Consider the following 18,255-nt stretch of genomic DNA (forward strand, 5'->3'; position numbering starts at 1 on the left):
AGAAAGAGAAAAGCAAATACCGTATGCTAACACCTATATATGGAATCTAAGAAAAAGAAAAAAAAAAAAGGTCATGAAGTACCTAGGGGTAAGATGGGAATAAAGACACAGACCTACTAGAGCATGGACTTGAGGGTATGGGGAGGGGGAAGGGTAAGCTGTGACAAAGTGAGAGAGTGGCATGGACATATATACACTACCAAACGTAAAATAGATAGCTAGTGGGAAGCAGCCGCATAGCACAGGGAGATCAGCTAGGTAGTTTGTGACCACCTAGAGGGGTGGGATAGGGAGGGTGGGAGGGAGGGAGACGCAAGAGGGAAGAGATACGGGAACATATGTATATGTATAAGTGATTCACTTTGTTATAAAGCAGAAACTAACACGCCATTGTAAAGCAATTATACTCCAATAAAGATGTTAAAAATATTTAAAACATACAATAATAAAAATGTGGCTTCAGTGTCTGAATATTAATATAAACATTTTAAAAGAAGTTGAATTGGTAAATAGATTCCAGAGAAGGAAAACTAAGTTCCGTTCTGGTCCTGGTGGTTGTGCTGGGTTGGGGAAAGAGAAGTCTTTGAAGGTACTTATCAGCATACTGGATGTGGATTTACAAACTACACTCCCCCAGCCCCAGTCTAAGAATTGCTTTCAGTGATTCATCAATGGATGGTTTTGATTCTCCAACATTTTTGCCAGAATAGCTAATACTGGAGAGGTGATTTCGGTTGTCTAAGTGCTTAGTTTTGTAGACCAGTCATTGCAAATATGTATCTGCCACATTAGAATTTGCATTAGACCATAAGTAGCAATGTGAAATGTGACAAAAGCTTCAATACATTTTTTAAAATTTTTATTTATTTATTATTTATTTTTGGCTGCGTTGGGTCTTAGTTGCTGCACGCAGGCTTTCTCTAGTTGCGGCGAGCGGGGGCTACTCTTCATTGCGGTGTGCGGGCTTCTCATTGCGATGGCTTCTCTTGTTGCGGAGCACGGGCTCTAGATGCACGGGCTTCAGTAGTTGCAGCGTGCGGGCTCAGTACTTGTGGCTCTCAGGCTCTAGAGTGCAGGCTCAGTAGTTGTGGTGCACAGGCTTAGTTGCTCCACGGCATGTGGGATCTTCCTGGACCAGGGATCGAACCTGTGTCTCCTGCATTGGCAGGTGGATTCTTAACCACTGTGCTACCAGGGAAGTCCCAGCTTCAATAGATTGATGGATTTTAAGGCAGGGTGGTTAGTGTAGTGAGATGAACTTGGGCTCTGGAGTCACAGATTTCTGTGACTAAATGACTTAATGGCAGTGCCATGCAGGGAGGTCACACCTCTGCTCTGTGAAATGTGGAAAATTTCAGCCTCCTCAGAAGGTAGTTTGGGGCTAAATGAGTCAAAACCAAGAGCAGTGCCTGTACCCATTTATAAAGTATGAGCTCTCCAGATGTAAGTTTCTTCCTTTCCATGTTAACTCTTATCACTACCAAGACCAGGAGGGCATCCAGTCTGGGAAACTGCACGTTTAATCTGTTCTTGACCTTCTTCTGTAAAACCAGGGAACCTTTGAAGCATCTACCCAAATTATATCTACTAAAAAATGCCCCATCAGAAATCCAAGTCCTGGGTGTCCTTTCCAGGAAAAGGCTTCGCAAAGGCCTGCCCTGTGAGCCAGTCTCCCTCTGGGCCCATTTCCTAGTTATACATGTTTTTAGTAGCAAGGAGAAATTTGTCCTTTGGGGAAGACTGAGATAACCGTGCTAGGCTTTGAGGCTGGAATGTTAAGGGTTAAGTAAATATCAGATTTGGTCTTATAGGCTTAGGAGCCATTCAGCTGTATGGGAAATTGTACTTTGTGTATTTGCATGAAGCTTAATAAAATATATTTATATTGATTATATATTTATTTTAATTTTAATTTCATAATGCTTTTTTGGGGGAAATAATTATTTTCACTTTTAAAAAAATTTGACATTTTATTTAAAAGTAATTTCAAACCTCCAGAAAATTTGTGAGGATAAGAGTGGTCCAAACAGTAGCCATATACCCTTTACCCGGATTTGACAGTTGTGAACATTTAGCCTCGTTTGCTTCTCCCGTGATCTTTCATTCATACATATATGCAAATAATATATACGAAATACACAATGTGTACATAATTTTTTTCTGAACCGTTCAAGAGGATGTTGCTTATGTTTATGGTTCTCTAATTCTAAACACTTCAGTGTGTATTTCCTTAAGAATAAGGACTATTCTCTTACATAATCACAGCACAGTTAACAACTTCAGTAAACTAAACGTTGAGATAATAATACTTTAATTGAACCTATAGTCCATATTAACCCACTCGACCCAATGATGTCCTTTACAGAATTTTAGATTTGAAAATGATTTTTTTCTACCTTGAAATTATATGAATGTACAGTAAGTACACATGACACTCAGAGGGTTAATTATGCTGTGGCCTCAGACTTTTGGGAAATATATATATATATTTATACATATACACATATATGAAAATACATATACACATATATAAAAATACATATACACACATATGAAAACACATATATATGAAAATACATATACACATATATAAAAATACATATATAACATATATATTAGAATATATTTCTATTAATTGTACTTACCTTTTAGATAGACCTAGATTTTAGATAATTTTGTAGACAACTTGTGGGCTTTTAACTGAGCACAGACTGGCATTCTGGCATTCATGCTGCTTCTGCTTACTTTGCTGAGGGTGTGTGTCAACTCAGACACCTGGATTGAATAGCTGTGACTGTTACTGGAATGCCCATCCCACTAAGAATGTCCTGCCTTACATCACGAAACCTGCCGTGCTGTCCACTGCTTGGATCTGAATTCTCTAACGGGCTGTTATTCTTCTTGTTTGGGCGTAGATCCCCCTCACCAGCTCTGGTGCCCTTCCGTACCTTGTATTCCTGTCCAGATTTGGTGGAATTGACCTGAATATAAATGTTATACAGAGGTAAGTTTTTTTTCCTCATATGCAAATGTGAAACTTGAAATGATAAGAAATAGGACACAAGGTCATTAGAGATAAATCATGTCAACAGATACAATCCTCAGTCAAAATTTTTATTCAGAGAAGATTCTAACGTCTAAATGAGATATATTTCAGAATAAGAGAAATAATATTGTATTAAAAATGGAAACATAGCAAATTAAAACCAGACTAACATATTTCATATGCAATGCATTTCAGATTTGGAAATAAGGAATTTAATTTTTTTTTTTTTTTTTTTGGCTGTGCCATGTGGCTTGCGGGATCTTAGTACCCTGACCAGGGATTGAACCCAGGCCCCGGCAGTGAAAGCGCTGAGTCCTAACCACTGGACCGCCAGGGAATTCCCTGGAAATAAGGAATTTAAACTTTGAAGTAGAAGTATTAAGATGCCAAATTTTAAATTTGTTTGTTTTTATACATTTTTAATGTCTTTCATTGGATAGTGATCATATTTTGGTAGCTAGAAATGAAGTATTTTTAAAAAGATCTTTGTATGAGCTCCTCTGTATTTCATAACTGTAGCATGAGCATGAAGCTCATTTGCTTTATGTGCAAAACGAGAGAGTTAAAGTCTGAACTTTAATGTCTCTATCAGCTGTAAATGTCTTTGATTCTAGTGTCTGATGTAGGAAATATTGTTTTAGTAAAAAAAATTATTTACTCAGATTATCTGACTCTAAATGGGTAAGCTTCATTTTCTCAGGAATTGTGTAAACAATTAAATTTGGTTCTGAAATATTAGCGAATTTTGGTATTACAGCTTTCGTGATTGCATCCATCCTGGATGCAGCTGATGTGTAAGACTTAGTGCAGCAGTGTGGAGCGGGGAGGGGGAGTTGATGTTCACTGGGTGTAGAGTTTCAGTTTTGTAAGGTGAGCAAGTCCCAGAGATCTGTTGCACACCCGTGTGAATATATTAACATTACTGAGCTGTACGTTAAAAATGGTTAAGATGGTAACTTATGTGGGTTTTTTGTTACCACAATTAAAAAAATAAAAGAATTAGTGCAGCAGCTCCAACAAGAATGACAAGGTATTATCTGCTCCACGATGTGGGACTTCTTTGTGCTCTGATCAGTTGATCTTCCATAAGTGGTGAACTAGGATAACTTCCAGCCTCATTCAGAAGGACCACTGGTCATTTTATAGGCTCTATATTCATGCTCTTGACTTAAAATCATCTGCATTTGTGGAATAAGTAATCTAGTTTGAATATTCTTTGCTGAAAAACTCAACAGTTGGAAATGCTACAACTCAACAGTTGGAAAAGCTAATAATTTGAGATGAAAAGTATCATAAGTTACTTCCTTAAACATAAAAGACTAAATATTTAAACTAAATTTGGAAGATTTCTGACTTACACATGTAGCTAAATTCTCTTTATTGTTGAAGATCACGAATTACAGTGAATAGAAGCTTCTCTTTCTAGTACTATGGTAGGCTACCTCCATGAAAAACACTGCCACTGAAAACTACTAAAATGATGGATAAAAGGTAAAATATTTTAATACATTACTGAGCTGGCAAGAAGGTAATTCTCAGAGGCTAAGCATGCAGTAAAAATTGGAATCCAGAGAAGGGAGCTTTCTAATAAAGCCAGTTTTTACCCTGAAGGTATTGGCCAAATCTTGGTGAATTTGTGTTTCAGTTTTGTTGGCTATTTGGAGTGAAGGGGACAAGAGTCAAAACCTGCAGGGTCTGCCCAAGGTGGAGAAACCTAGGGGAAGACCCTATACCCTCTTGTAAGGATAATCTACAAAATACAAACCTGCATGGCAGAAGGGCACAAGGAAACCTACCAGTTTCAACACTGGCATTGGGTGAATAGGGGAAAAATTGTAATCACAAGTCAATTCATGAAAATCTGTGTCTAAAATAATGCTACCTGTGTGGTCTGAAAAGTCTCAGGCTGGGAATTTACTTAAAATTTACTGGTCCTGGACTGGGTGTGCCCTTCTGTGGAGGAATACATCTACAACATAGCCCTTAAAAAAAAAACACAGATAAAGTGTCACACAAAAAAAAACCTTTAAAACATATGAAGAGACAAAGAATGAGGACCGCAAACAAATGGAAATCATATCCAGTGGAATCAGATCTCCAAACACTTGGGATATTGGAACTATCAGATACAGAACCTAAAAGTAGTGTTTTAATATCTTTAAAGAAATGAAAGAATGGATTCAATATATGAGTGCAAAACAAGAGGCAATTGAAGAAGTACAAAATGGAACTCTTGGTATTGAAAGATACAATCATTATAGAATAAAATTCAGCAGATGGGTGAAAACAGTGGCTTCAACACAGCTGAAAAGGGCATTAGTGGAGTGGAAAATAGATCTGAAGATATTATCCAGAATGCAGCACAGAAAGAGAGAGAGATATCAAGCTTGGAGAACAGGTATAAGAGACATGGGAGGAGGGAAGAGAAGGCCCAACAATACTTCTTACTGGATTTCCAGATATGTAAGAGAAAGAGTAGGACAGAGATTATATTTGAAAAGGTAATGGGTTAGAATCTCAAGCCAGATAAATAAAAAGGAATGCCTGTCTAGACATATCATGGTAAAACCGCAGAACATCAGCATCAAAGAGAAAATATTAAAGGCAGTGAGAAGAAAAAGGGAATTGACTTCACAGGAGTGACAGTTAGACTGACACTGATGTCTCAACAGTGAAAATGAAAGGTATGAGATTGTGGGAAAATGTCTTCAATGCACTGAAGCTAAAAATATTTGCCATCCTAGAATTTTATACTATGTTTGTAAGAGTAAGGATGAGAACTTTTTCTGTGGGAACCCCTGAGAGCCTCTCCTCTTCTTGCCATGGTATCTGCTCATCCACTGGTGTCAGAGTGTTTGGGAAAGGAAGACACATATGGCACCTTTGCCTATGGTGTTCAAGGTTACTTTTCACCTAGATCTTGTATACTCTCTTCACAGTGACTTGTATGAAAATGAGGCAGCCTGTGCATTGAATTATCCGGTCATTAGACTTGGGCTAAATCTTAGGACATTGACAGATTTGCAGCTCAAATTCCCTGAATTGGTGGTGGGGGGACTTATTATTGTGGTCACAGCATTTCCCTTGGTTCAAGAGGTCATATTTTGTATCAGCCAAAGCTTGATGCCCTTGACAACGTAGAGTGAACACAACACAGAAGAGGTATGCCGTCTGTTCTGTCCTGGCCATCTCAGCCTCCCCAGAACTGTCTAATATGAGGAGGTTACTGAATGTGCTACAGTGGTTGATAAAGTTGGGAGCAACATGAAGATTAAAGAGGATATTTTGCATCAGAAGACATTTAGGACCTGGAATGATATCAAGAAGTCTGTGCCTCTGAGTGTACGAGAGCTGGTAAGGACAAAATGTGGAACTGCTCTTGCATCTGCCATGGATGACCTCACATCATCTGTAATAATGGTAGTATTGTCAATAACCCTTCAGAAACATCCAAGGAATTATTCTATTTAAAATGAGTAAATTGAACCTTTGAGATTTGCTTCTGATGGACATGTCGAACATTTCTGCTTATGGACCAAAAGTGTTTCCCACTTCGATAATCCATGTGGCACTCAGTGCAATGCTACCTCCCTGAAGAATAACTACAGCCTTCCACGTACAAAGCAATCGAAACAGATCTCAGCAGAAGTTTTTGAAAGCTTTCTGAGCACCATCCAGAAAGATTCACGACAGAGTTCTGAAGAACTTACTGAGGAGCCTGAGAATTACGTTGAAACAAAATTCATTCACACATATGTGCAGGGTGTCAGTGCATTGTGTTTAAGGCAAAGCAACAAGAATCAAAGAATTTTTCCCTGTACTTACATCCAGTTTCTTTAATTCAGCATCAATATTTCCTTCATTCAAATATCAACCTTTAGCCATATGTGGCATATATTGCAACTAGCTGTCACCTGTGAAAACTTATCGTTCACTATGGCTTAGATGTGAGGTAGAACACAACCGACCTTCCTGTGTAATGTCACATTTCAGACATCAACATTTAGGGCCAACTGAACTATGGAAGAGTGTGTAAAAGAAGAAAGAAACTGCATGGATCTGATTCTAAGAAGTTAAAAAAACAATACACATAAAAAGGAGACTGTGGACTGTGTCAGATACAGACTGATGCCCTATTTCCCTCCTCTCCCTTATTAGCCATTTTGTGACCATGTACTTTGCCCTCAAGTCTCAAATCTGATAACTGAGTTTTTGCTCTCTTTTTCTATTCTAAAATCTTCCCTTGGTTACCTGATGACCGTAACCAGCTTTATTTGCCCAAGTTTCTGGGGCTTCAGAATCCTCCCTCCCTCGTCCCACAAAGTTTCTAAGTAGATCTATTATTGCTCTGACAATGCTGAAAAAAACATTCATTCACAAGACCATGTATTGCAACATTCCTCGGCCAGGCCAGGTACCACAAATTCAAGTGGATAAAGCAAACAAGAGCGGTAGAACATCCGTCAGCAGAGCAGATGTGAAGTTGACTCTAGGCAGGTAGCCTGGGTAGGTTGAGAAAAAAGGAGGAAAGAAGGCTTTTGGCCAAGAGAAGCAGGATTTGGAGGGAGAAAATTGTTTGCTACAAAGAAACAAGCAGCTAAAGGAACTCCAGTAAAGGAACCAATTCAAACAAAAGAAAAGAAGCCTTCTGCATCACATCTTGAATTTCTATGCCTCTGAAGGTCATTTCAGTGTGGACGGCATCTTTGAATTTCTGAAGATTAAAGACATGATAGAAGTCACTGAGGAACATTTAAAAAAATAAAGACGGAGGGTGAAATACAGACATTTCAGACAAAAACTGAGACAGTTTACCTCCTACAGATCTTGACTAAAGGAAATCATAAAAGGTATGCTAAACGGCAGAAGGCAAGTGACCCTACGGTACCCGGTACCCACAAGGCCCTCTGTGCCCTGGCTGGCCTCCCTGACAGGCGCTCTCTGCTCTCCTCTTTCTTCACTGTGTACTTTTCTTGTTGTTCCCGTCTTAGGGCTTTTGACTGGTGGTTCCCCAGTGTCCGCAGCGCTTCTCCCCCAAATAAAGCTGTAGGTCACTCGGCTCACACCCATGAGGTTAACACACAAATGTGATTTTCTCATTCTAGAACGTGAGCCCCACGAGGGCAGGCAGCTTTATCAGTTTTATTTATGGATGTATCCCAAGCCCCTAGGACCATGTTTGGGTGCTTAATATATATTTGTTGAATAAGTGGATGGAAAAACAGCAATGACAGCCAACAAACCACACGTATAGTCAGCAACCTGAATGACTCTCGCAGACGTAATATCTAGTGAAGGAGGAAGAAACATACGAATGCTTCTGTTCATATGTGAAGTTCAAAACCAGACGAACTGAACTGTGACTTTTAGGGATACATACCTAGGTGGTAAAATTATAACAAAATAAAAGTAAATGATATCTTAAGTGCTAGGAGGAGAGGAAATATTATGATTGGAGAAGGGCAAGTGGGCGCCTCTTTTGTTTGGCTTTAATTCTTGATTTGAGTAATTGTTAAACAGGCGTTTGCCTTAATTGTAAGTAAACTGTGCGTATGTACTGTATGGACTTTTCCGCGTAAAGGGTATATCTCACAATAGCAATGTAAAGCTCAATGAATTAAATAAACGGATTAGACACAGCTAAAGAAATAAGTGACCTGGAAGATCGGCCAGAAAACATTAGCCAGAATGTAGCAGAGACATAAACGATGTAATTGGAGCTCTGTAAAGAGAGCAGTGAGAGATGGGACAGGTAATAGCCAAAGAAACAATGGCTGAGGATTTTCCAGAACTGATGAAAAGTGCTATCCTGCAGATTCAAGAAGGCACATCTCAAAAAGGATTTAAAGCGGGTGGGGGCAGAACCCCAAAGACCAAGAGATCTTAAAGGCAGCCAAAGGGCAACATGTACACAAAAGTGACTTCTGAGTTGTAACAATGGGAGCCAGGTGAAGAGTGGATTAAAAACTGCGATGTGTTGGAAGAAAATCACTGCCATCCTAGAACTGTGTATCTAAAGAAAATATCTTTCACTATTTTAAATATTGAAGTAAAGACATTCTCAAACAAAAATGGATTTGGCCCCCAACAGGCCCAGAAGAAGAAACTCTAAGGGTATACCTTAGGTAGAAAGAAAGTGATCCCAGGTGGAAGGTTTGAGATGATGCAAGAAGGGATGCTGAGGGAAGATGGCTGAACACCTGGCAAGTACAGGACACACTCATGACTGTAGGGAATACTGATGGCTTCTGGAATTTAAAAATAGGTTAGAATTAGAACACATGAGAGTAGTAATATATAAATTGAGAGGAGGGACTGGAGTTAAATGTTCTGGAGTTGGTACATTGTCCAGTCGGAAGATGAAAGTTCTGATTAACTTGAGTCTTTGAAAATTATGCTGGTTGTAATTTCCAGAGCAATTACTACAAGTCTAAAAGTGGAGTGTATAATTCCCAAACTTATAGAGGCACAGAAATGGAATGATAAAAATGGTATCAACCCAAAAGAAGGCAAGAAGCAGCAGAATAGGCAGGAAAAATAGAAATGCTGAATATATCAGTAATTATAATAAATATACCACTTGAAAGACAAAAGATAACAGTAAAATCCACTAAGAGAAAAACCGAAACATAGTTTTATAGAAAGGTTAAAAGTGAAAGGATTTAAAAAGACATACGATTCAAATAAATATTAATCTAAAGAAAGCAGGCATCACTAAGTTAATGTCAGACAGTAGATGGGGCTCCCCTGAGGCAGATACTGAGATGGAGTTTGGGGTACACACTTCCCTGTGAAGGGAAGAGGACTGGAGCCAGACTGGGCAGAGGAGCTGCCACTGGGGCTGAGGAAGCCTTGACCAAATGCAGAGGAGGGAGGGAGGGGCGGCCTCCTATGACCCCTGGGGCAGTGGCACTTCTCCATTTCTTCAGCTGATGGTGGGCACACAGCTGTAAAAAGTCAGGTATGTATGATTTTTATTCCTTAAATCTTAAACGTATGTTACAAATAGTGTTTTGTATCTCTTCAATACATAATTAAAACCATATTAAAAAAAAAAAAAAGGGCTTCCCTGGTGGTGCAGTGGTTGAGAGTCCGCCTGCCGATGCAGGGGACATGGGTTCGTGCCCTGGTCCGGGAAGATCCCACATGCCACGGAGCGGCTGGGCCCGTGAGCCATGGCCGCTGAGCCTGCGTGTCCGGAGCCTGTGCTCCGCAAGGGGAGAGGCCACAGCAGTGAGAGGCCCGCGTACCGCAAAAAAAACACACAACCCCCCCCAACCCAAAAAACCATATTAAATATATTACATTTAACACAGAATCATACGGCTGGGTTCCTGGTTTCATCTTTAACTTGGGTTCGGCACTTAACCCCTCTGAGCCTGTTTCCTCGTGTGTAAAATGAAGTTAATTTCTGTTTAAAGCGCTCCCTTTAGGAGACAGTGTGTAGTCCAGCCTCCTCATCATGGCCCCCGCACCACGGCGCTGGTGTCAGCCTCCGTCTCTGGACTTACCCATGTTCCTTGGCCCTGCTTGGTGGGCTCTGGTCCCACTGGCCTCACAGTAGCAGCCCTGGGATGTGCCAGGCTCCTGCCACCTCTGGGCTTCAAGCTGTTGCATGTTCCCTTTGCTTTGCCTGGAGAGCTTTTCCTTCGAGAGGGTGGCTCCTGGCTTATTAGCTTGTGGGTCTCTATTCAAATGCCCCATCGTCCACCCCATCCAGGAGAGTCGGCCCATCTTACCCCAGTGTCCAGTCCATCCCCACCTGTCTTTACTGGCTTCAGAGCACTTGTTATTACTTCAGCTTACACTACTTATATGATTGCTTATTTCCAGTCTGTCACTGTCACTAGCATTAAGTTTTTTCAAGCCTGGGAATGGTGTCCTGCTTGACTCCACGCCCAGGCCTGAGTGTAGGAGGCACTGGATAAATACTCTGAAGTGGCCTCTGTTGTTCTTTATCCTCATGCTAGCCCTATGGTTACTTCCAAAGAGAGGCTCTGAAGCGGTTTATAGATACACAGGTAATGCAAAATCAAAAATAGTTAATAAAAGCGGATGGAGACAGGGGGCTGGTATAGACGCACATCCGTCCTAAGCCCTTTGCAGAGGGGCTCAGTGCGCACCGCAGGGCGAGCGGGAGCCCGCAGGGGTCAGGACACAGTGCCGCAGCCGAGGGTTAGGCGTGGCCCGTGAAGCCAGGCCACCTGGGTCTGAAGCCGGTGCCTCGGCTTCCCCACGGTGACCTTGGCTCCCCCAGCCTCCTCTGGAAAGCGGGATGGTGGTGGCCGCTAACCCATGGAGTGAGGGTCATGTGAGACGGGGCCTGGCCTTCGTGAGGGCTCTCTGCATGAAGCCCGTAATCGCTCCATTCCCACCCCACCCCAGGAGGAGCCGATGTCGTGTGTCATTTTACAGATGAGGGACCCGAGACACGGAGAAGCTAAGTAACTGGCCCAAGTTCACGCTTCTGGCGGATGGCGTAAGAAAGACCTTGCATTTAAAAATACGTAATTTAGAAATTCTTATAATTTTGATCTCTGTGTGTTCTATGTAAACATTAATGTAGTAAAACATTTTAACAAAAGATTTTTAATTGTTATCTTTAAGGGGAGGTGAGAGTGAAATGAATTGCTGTCGGACATTAAAAGAGCTCGAAGTCCAAGTAGGAGAAAAGGTAATAGAGAGCTTTCAGAGTTCTTCCCCCAGTCCCCACCCTTCGTCAAAAGTAATTGCTATTTTTCTGGAAAAGGCAAAGCTATGTAAAATTTAAAAGTTTAGTAGTTGCTAGAGGTTGAAGGGCAGAGGGTGGAGAGAGAAGATGATTTAGGTGGAAAGCAGAAGATTTTTAAGGAAGTGAAAATACTCTGTTTGAAACCATAATGATGGCTACGTGTCATTATACCTTTGACAAAACTCATAGAACGTACACCAAGAGTGAGCCTTAATGTAAACTAGGGGCTATGGGAGATTACGATGCATCAATGAAGGTTCATCAGTTGAACCAAATGTCCCACTCTGGTTGGGGATACTGATAATGGGGGACACCATGCATGTGTGGGGACAGGAGGTATATGGGAAATTGCTGTACATTTCCCCCAATCTTGATGTGAACCTTATACTGCTCTTAAAAATAAATTCTTAATAAAAAAACCCCAAAATGCCAAAAAAAAAGAAAAAGAAAAGGAAAGTAATAGCTAGCAGAGGGAGCTGATGCAGAATGAGCTGTGTCTTGTCCACATTCTCATGCCTCACCAGGTAGAGCTCACATAAAAGCCTGTATTCACGTGACTTCGCCTGCCCGGATGGCATCCTTTTTGATGAACGACACCAGCAGAAGTCCTGGAATATTAATTACTTTTGTATTAACTTTAGATCATTATTAGTAGGGCTGCCCTTTTGGTTTTCGTCTACGACCGAGGCAGGGTTTTCTTTGGAAAGAGAAAACTACTGCTTTTCGGCAGTAAATGCCAATCAAGAGCGGCGTGGTAAAAATAACTTGTGAAACTCAGAGCGATACATATTTAAGAATTGAGTAATTTAGCCACAAAAGCTACTACGTGTGTTTTAAAAAGGAGCATATAGCTCTGTTCCTGTTGGCCGGTTGTGGGTAGCTATCAGGGTGCACAACTAGGGAGGGAGGAGATGCTCACGGCCTTTGGGGGCTGGAATTGGACCCCTTTTTAAAATGCATTTGGGCCTGTCAGTTACACGAGCAGTTTGAGAATCATAGTTTAATTTACTTGATTCAATATGTTGGTTTGAAATGTGACAAATTTTCTTTCCTTTTTGAACTCTTCTGAGATTGTCAAACATTTCAAAGTCAAAAATAGCCAGAAACCCACAAAATGCTTGTCTGCATTTCCCTGGCTTATGCCGTTAACACCAGAAAATGCTCCTAAAAATCTCCTTTCACTATAGCTTATATGAGTAGGAACCCCTGGTGTAATGATTTGCTGCTTCTGTTGTGGTTCATTTGTTATTCTGTAAGGAATATGCAATATTTGTGATTGATATGGAATAGATATTATTTATGGTATAGGTCTTTAATTTGTCTCTTCACAGACTTGGTTAATCATGAAATTATCCTGGGAAAGTCAGCTGTTCATGACAATCATGCTTTCAACATAGGTGGGTCAGTAATGCAACATTACAGTTAGGGGAGGGGAGGGACATAGGCCTAGCTTGTAAGTTACTGAAAGTGAGGCTTCGAAGAGGAAAGCTGAAGGGGAACTCCACCACTGGCCGCCCTTTCATCTCAGTCCTTTTTCATCCTGGCCTCCTTCCCATAGAAGCCCCCTCACTAAGAGTGAGTTTAAAGCAGCGCGGTTTAAACAGAAGGGTGACGGCGAGAGGCTGAGGAACGGGTGATAGAGGTAACGCCCGACCACAGGGCAGCGCCGAGGCTTTCTCTGCCGTGCAGTCTGGCCAGCACGAGCTGCCGCCCCAGCTCTACCTGCCGCCCTGGCGCTGGGCAGGCAGTGGCGTGGACGGGCTCTGCCATTTACCAGCCGGGCGGCCTTGGGCAAAGTCCTTGTCATTGGGTTTCTTCATCTGTCGGTGGGGATAAGAACACCCACCTCACAGAGCCGTTGCGCGGCTTAAAGGCATCCATCATAAAGCACCTGGAACACTTAGGCGATGCCAGCTATCATTATTATAGTTATTACTACAGCTTCCTTTGAAGTATAGGTAGGACCTTAAATGAATGTCGTCCCTTCCCACCGACCCTAAAGTAAACAGAACAGACCAAATCCACTCCTCAGCGGCTGGCTGTGTGCAGTAGCGTGTTTCCAGCTACAACTCTGGTCCTGCAAACGGGCCACACTCAAACATTGGAGACAGAGAGGAACACCTAGCGATTAGTAAAAGAAGGCTGTCTTCAGACATACATTGTCATTGCTGGGTGATCTACACAGTTTGGGAATGAAAGATGCTAATTCTTTTGTTTTAAATATAAGTCCACATGGCTTATTGGAGCCAAGAATGCATGCAAATGTCTCTCTGAATTTTGGGAGCCAGACTTTGCTGAATGTGTGTGTGGTCTAGCCTTCCTAAACCAACAAGTAGTTAGCTGTTGGCACCCCAAACTGCCCGAACCCCGGGGCTTGGGTTTCCTAATTGTTTTCTTCTGCAGTGAGCTTGGTCTGGTGGCTGGTTCCTCAGCCTCGCCCTAATTCATGTGCACTTAGACCTTCCAGCATGTGTTCACATTCACGCTCCTTGTTCAGTCGAAACCTTGGGCTTCCTGAGTCTCGTCCCCGTCAGTCGAGGGGAAGGCAGACTGGGTGGTCCCCGGGGCCCATCTCTCCGTCCTTTGGTGACTGTGACCCGTGGCTTCACGTGAAGAGCCTGCTGTCTGCGGCCGTGGGGCCCCAGGTGGTCCTCAGGGTGTCGTCTCAGGCTCCCGCTGGTCCTGGTTTCTGCTTTAACCTGCACTCGGGCTCCACCCAGTGGGCACTCTGAGGCTGGTGCGCAGCTCCCTTGCCCTCGTCCTCTCGCCCCGGCTTTTCCTTGTTCACAAAGAGGACTGTGCTTCCCTCTGACTCCTCTTTTGTGCCTTCTACGGGGCATCTCCTTGGCTGCCCTTGAGTTCTCTGGTCTTCAGGTTCCTTGCTCTCTTAATCTCCTGGGAGGCGGAGGGAGTCAGTGGGAAGGAGGCGCACCTGGCCTGAAGTCTCACCTCTGCAGCGGCCCACGGGCCGTGGGCAGGTCTCCCACTGCTTTGACTTTCCCCGTCTGTGGAGGCAAGACAACAGCACTTACCCGTCAGAGCGATCACGAGAGTGAATGAGAATAATGTAAGCGATGCCCCTGCATACAGCAGATGCTCAGTAAATACTCGTCCCTTCCTCTACCCATCAGCGAGGCTGGTCCTCCCTGTCAGGCGCTCCTGAAACCCTTCCTGTGGTAGCTTTACCCGCCACCAGGTGGTGTCCCGTCAGCCACCGAGATATCTGGTCGTCCTACCCTGTGACAAGCAGAGGCCCCCAACTGAGCTGAGATGATAAGGAACGCCTCATCTCGTCTGAGAAGTGCGGAGGGAGGGCAGGTCAGGGTCTGCTCACTCGCATCTCCTCCGGTCACCGGGAGGTGGCCAGCATTCCAGGCTCGACACGCAGATGCCGCGATGCCGGATTTTTTCCAGCATGCTGTTTCTTCCGCTATGACTCTATAAACACGGGGGAACTTCCTCCTGTGACTCACAGGCCAGGATTTTGTCCCCGCCCAAACCAGTCACTGGCGGTGGCATTGGCCGCTGCAAGCAGCCTGGACCGAGCCTGGTCACTCCCTGGTGTGGTGGCTGGGCTCCCTCCCCTTAGGCACGGGGCAACCCAGGGGGTGGATATCTGAACCAAATGGAAAATGGAGGGTTTCGTTAGAAAGAGAAGGGGTTAGAGGTCAATGGATTTGGAGAAAGCGACCAACAGTGTCTGCTTCAGCCTCGCAGCGAAAGAACCCCCGGCTGGCTGGGCCTTAATCCTTCGGACACTGATGTAATTGTTTGGATTTTGCCAACTCTGATAATAACGAGAGTTAGCACGGATTGAGCACTTACTAGGAGCTGTTCTAAGTGCTTTACTGTGTGTATGTATTCAGTTAAGGCAGGTGCCCTTGTTAATCCCACCTTGATATGGAGGGAAACTAGAACAGAGGCCGAGCAGTTGGGCCAAGTGTGCACAGCTGGGGGGCAGAGGAGCTGCAGTCCCCGCCTCGGCTGCTGGCTCCAGGGTCCTGGCTCTTAACCTCAGGCCACCCTGCCTCTGGGAGGACCCTTTAGGAGAGGCGGCTGCTTGCAGCAAATGTGACTCTTTGTTATGCCTGGAGGTGGACCCAGTGCATCGCAGAGTAGCATCTCTGCTCACGGAAGCCGTATGAATGAGTGGAGGTTGTCTTCTAGCCACAGGGTCATCTCTTTGTCCGTGTAGCGTCTACTTCAGATTTGGGAATTTTCCCTCCTTTTCCGTCTCTGGTATCCTGCCCTCCCATGCTTCTTCCCAACTCCTCAGACGCTTATGCTTCTGCCCGTCCTGCAGGGCCCCAGCCCTGTCCTGGAGCCACAGCACCTTCCAAGGCCCAAGACTTAGGTTCTCCACATGCTTCAGGTGAGGAGTCTGCCAGGAAAAAAGGACCTAAAGCAAAGCTTCCATGTGTTTCCAGGTTAACAAAGTTTGGGTCTTTTATTCTGTTTTATCTTTTGTCAACTCCCCACAGAGGGTGAGGTGGAAGTAGAAGAAGAGGCTAACAAAGGAAGAGAATCTCATCTTGCCTCTTGAGGTGAGGGGATGCTCATTGTAAGCCATGTCCGGAGAATTGCCGAGACACAGGAAGCTATTCTGACATATCAGAACACAGTGTGTGTTTAGAAGTGTCATGACTAGTCTCCTCCCCCAACATGCAAAAAAAAAAAAAAGTTTTAAATTGAAGACTAGAATTCAAGAATGTGTAGTTCAGTTAAAGACATTAAAAAAGGAAAATAAACAAACCCACCCAAAGCCCCGGGCTGTTTGCTCTCCTACCACATCACTGCCCCAATCAGGGCTGCTCTTTTTTTAGCCTGGGAGCTGTGCTGTCAGAATACCTGGTCTGCCCAGTCAGCCGTGACTAGCGTGTCTGTTGGACACCAAGTGACACAAGTCGTTATGGGATTACCCTGGGGCCCTGGGGTTGTGGACATGCAGCCTTAGCCATTTCAGAAGCAATTAGCAAATAATAAGAGGTACTAAACTGCTTGCTTGGTCGGTAATAGCTTCACAAAAGTGAAGACACAAGTGATGGGTATATCCATTTTCTTAAATAGGTGAATTTTCTTAAAAAATAAATTAAAAAAATTATCGCTCGAGGGATAAGAAACAGTTGTTAGGATCACAACCATCTCATAAACATACCTTAACATTAGAACACCACATCGGCACAAACGAATGTATCAGAATACAGTCTGTTTGCCTAATAAAAAGACCGTGTCAAACTCAAAATGAGGCCATCTACTAAAACATACAAGCTTTTGGTTAATTCGTAATATTCTCCTAATCCCACTTTTATCATCTCTCCTCTGGTGCACTTGGTATTAATTACCTATTATAGCAGATATGTGAACACAACTTCTCTTTCGTCTGCAGAAAATATTAGCATATCGCAGAGCTGTTGGGACAGATTGTATCTGAGGAGCTTCTTCCTCTGCAGAAAAGGCTGTCAGTCATACCTGAGGATAGTGATTAACTGTCACAGCGCTTGTTCCTGTGTCTCTGCAGCTCAGTGAAGAGCCGTGCTCACGCTGGATCCAGAGAATTTCACAAAACAAAATAATCGGCTGCCATTTTATAAAGAAATGATACTGAAAATGCTTCTACCCCAGGACCTATTTTGGGTTGCTCTATTAGTAATTTACTGAAGGCTTCATCAGGAAACTAAAGCAAAGATTTTGTTGTGTCAGAATTTATATCATTTCAGATTAAGTTTCTCTTAAAAAAAAAATCTTCTTGCATGTGGCAAGCCAATAGTACACGTGAGATTGCAGGGTTGAGTGTTTAAAACATTGCGGTGTCATGGGGACAGGCTGGTGGAGTGGAGGGACAGGATGGTGGTGTGGGGGGCGGGATGGTGGTGTGGGGGTGACGGGATGGTGGAGTGGGGGGACGGGATGGTGGCGTGGGGGGGCGGGATGGTGGAGTGGGGGGACGGGATGGTGGCGTGGGGGGACGGGATGGTGGAGTTGGAGGGACGGGATGGTGGCGTGGGGGACGGGATGGTGGAGTGGTGGTGACGGGATGGTGGAGTGGGGGGACGGGATGGTGGCGTGGGGGGGCGGGATGGTGGAGTGGGGGGACGGGATGGTGGCGTGGGGGGGCGGAATGGTGGAGTGGGGGTGACGGGATGGTGGAGTAGGGGTGACGGGATGGTGGCGTGGGGGGACGGGATGGTGGAGTTGGAGGGACGGGATGGTGGCGTGGGGGACGGGATGGTGGAGTGGTGGTGACGGGATGGTGGAGTGGGGGGACGGGATGGTGGCGTGGGGGGGCGGGATGGTGGAGTGGGGGGACGGGATGGTGGCGTGGGGGGGACGGGATGGTGGAGTAGGGGTGACGGGATGGTGGAGTAGGGGTGACGGGATGGTGGAGTGGGGGGACGGGATGGTGGAGTGGTGGTGACGGGATGGTGGAGTGGGGGAGGCTGAAGCCCTTGGACTCCGCAGGCTGAGTATGCATCTGAAC

The 18,255-nt window shown here is 44.1% G+C and overlaps 1 protein-coding gene across 1 annotated transcript in view; it reads left to right on the forward strand.

Moving 5' to 3' along the window:
- Positions 1-18,255, forward strand: part of EFCAB6 (EF-hand calcium binding domain 6) — a 230,450-nt gene that overhangs the window by 18,039 nt on the left and 194,156 nt on the right. Inside the window, 2 exon segments of the mRNA XM_065887305.1 lie at positions 2,916-3,004; positions 11,654-11,720. Of these exon segments, the coding sequence (XP_065743377.1) occupies positions 2,916-3,004; positions 11,654-11,720 (156 nt within the window).

Source organism: Phocoena phocoena, chromosome 11 (genome assembly GCF_963924675.1).
Source record: "Phocoena phocoena chromosome 11, mPhoPho1.1, whole genome shotgun sequence".
Lineage (NCBI taxonomy): Eukaryota > Metazoa > Chordata > Mammalia > Artiodactyla > Phocoenidae > Phocoena > Phocoena phocoena.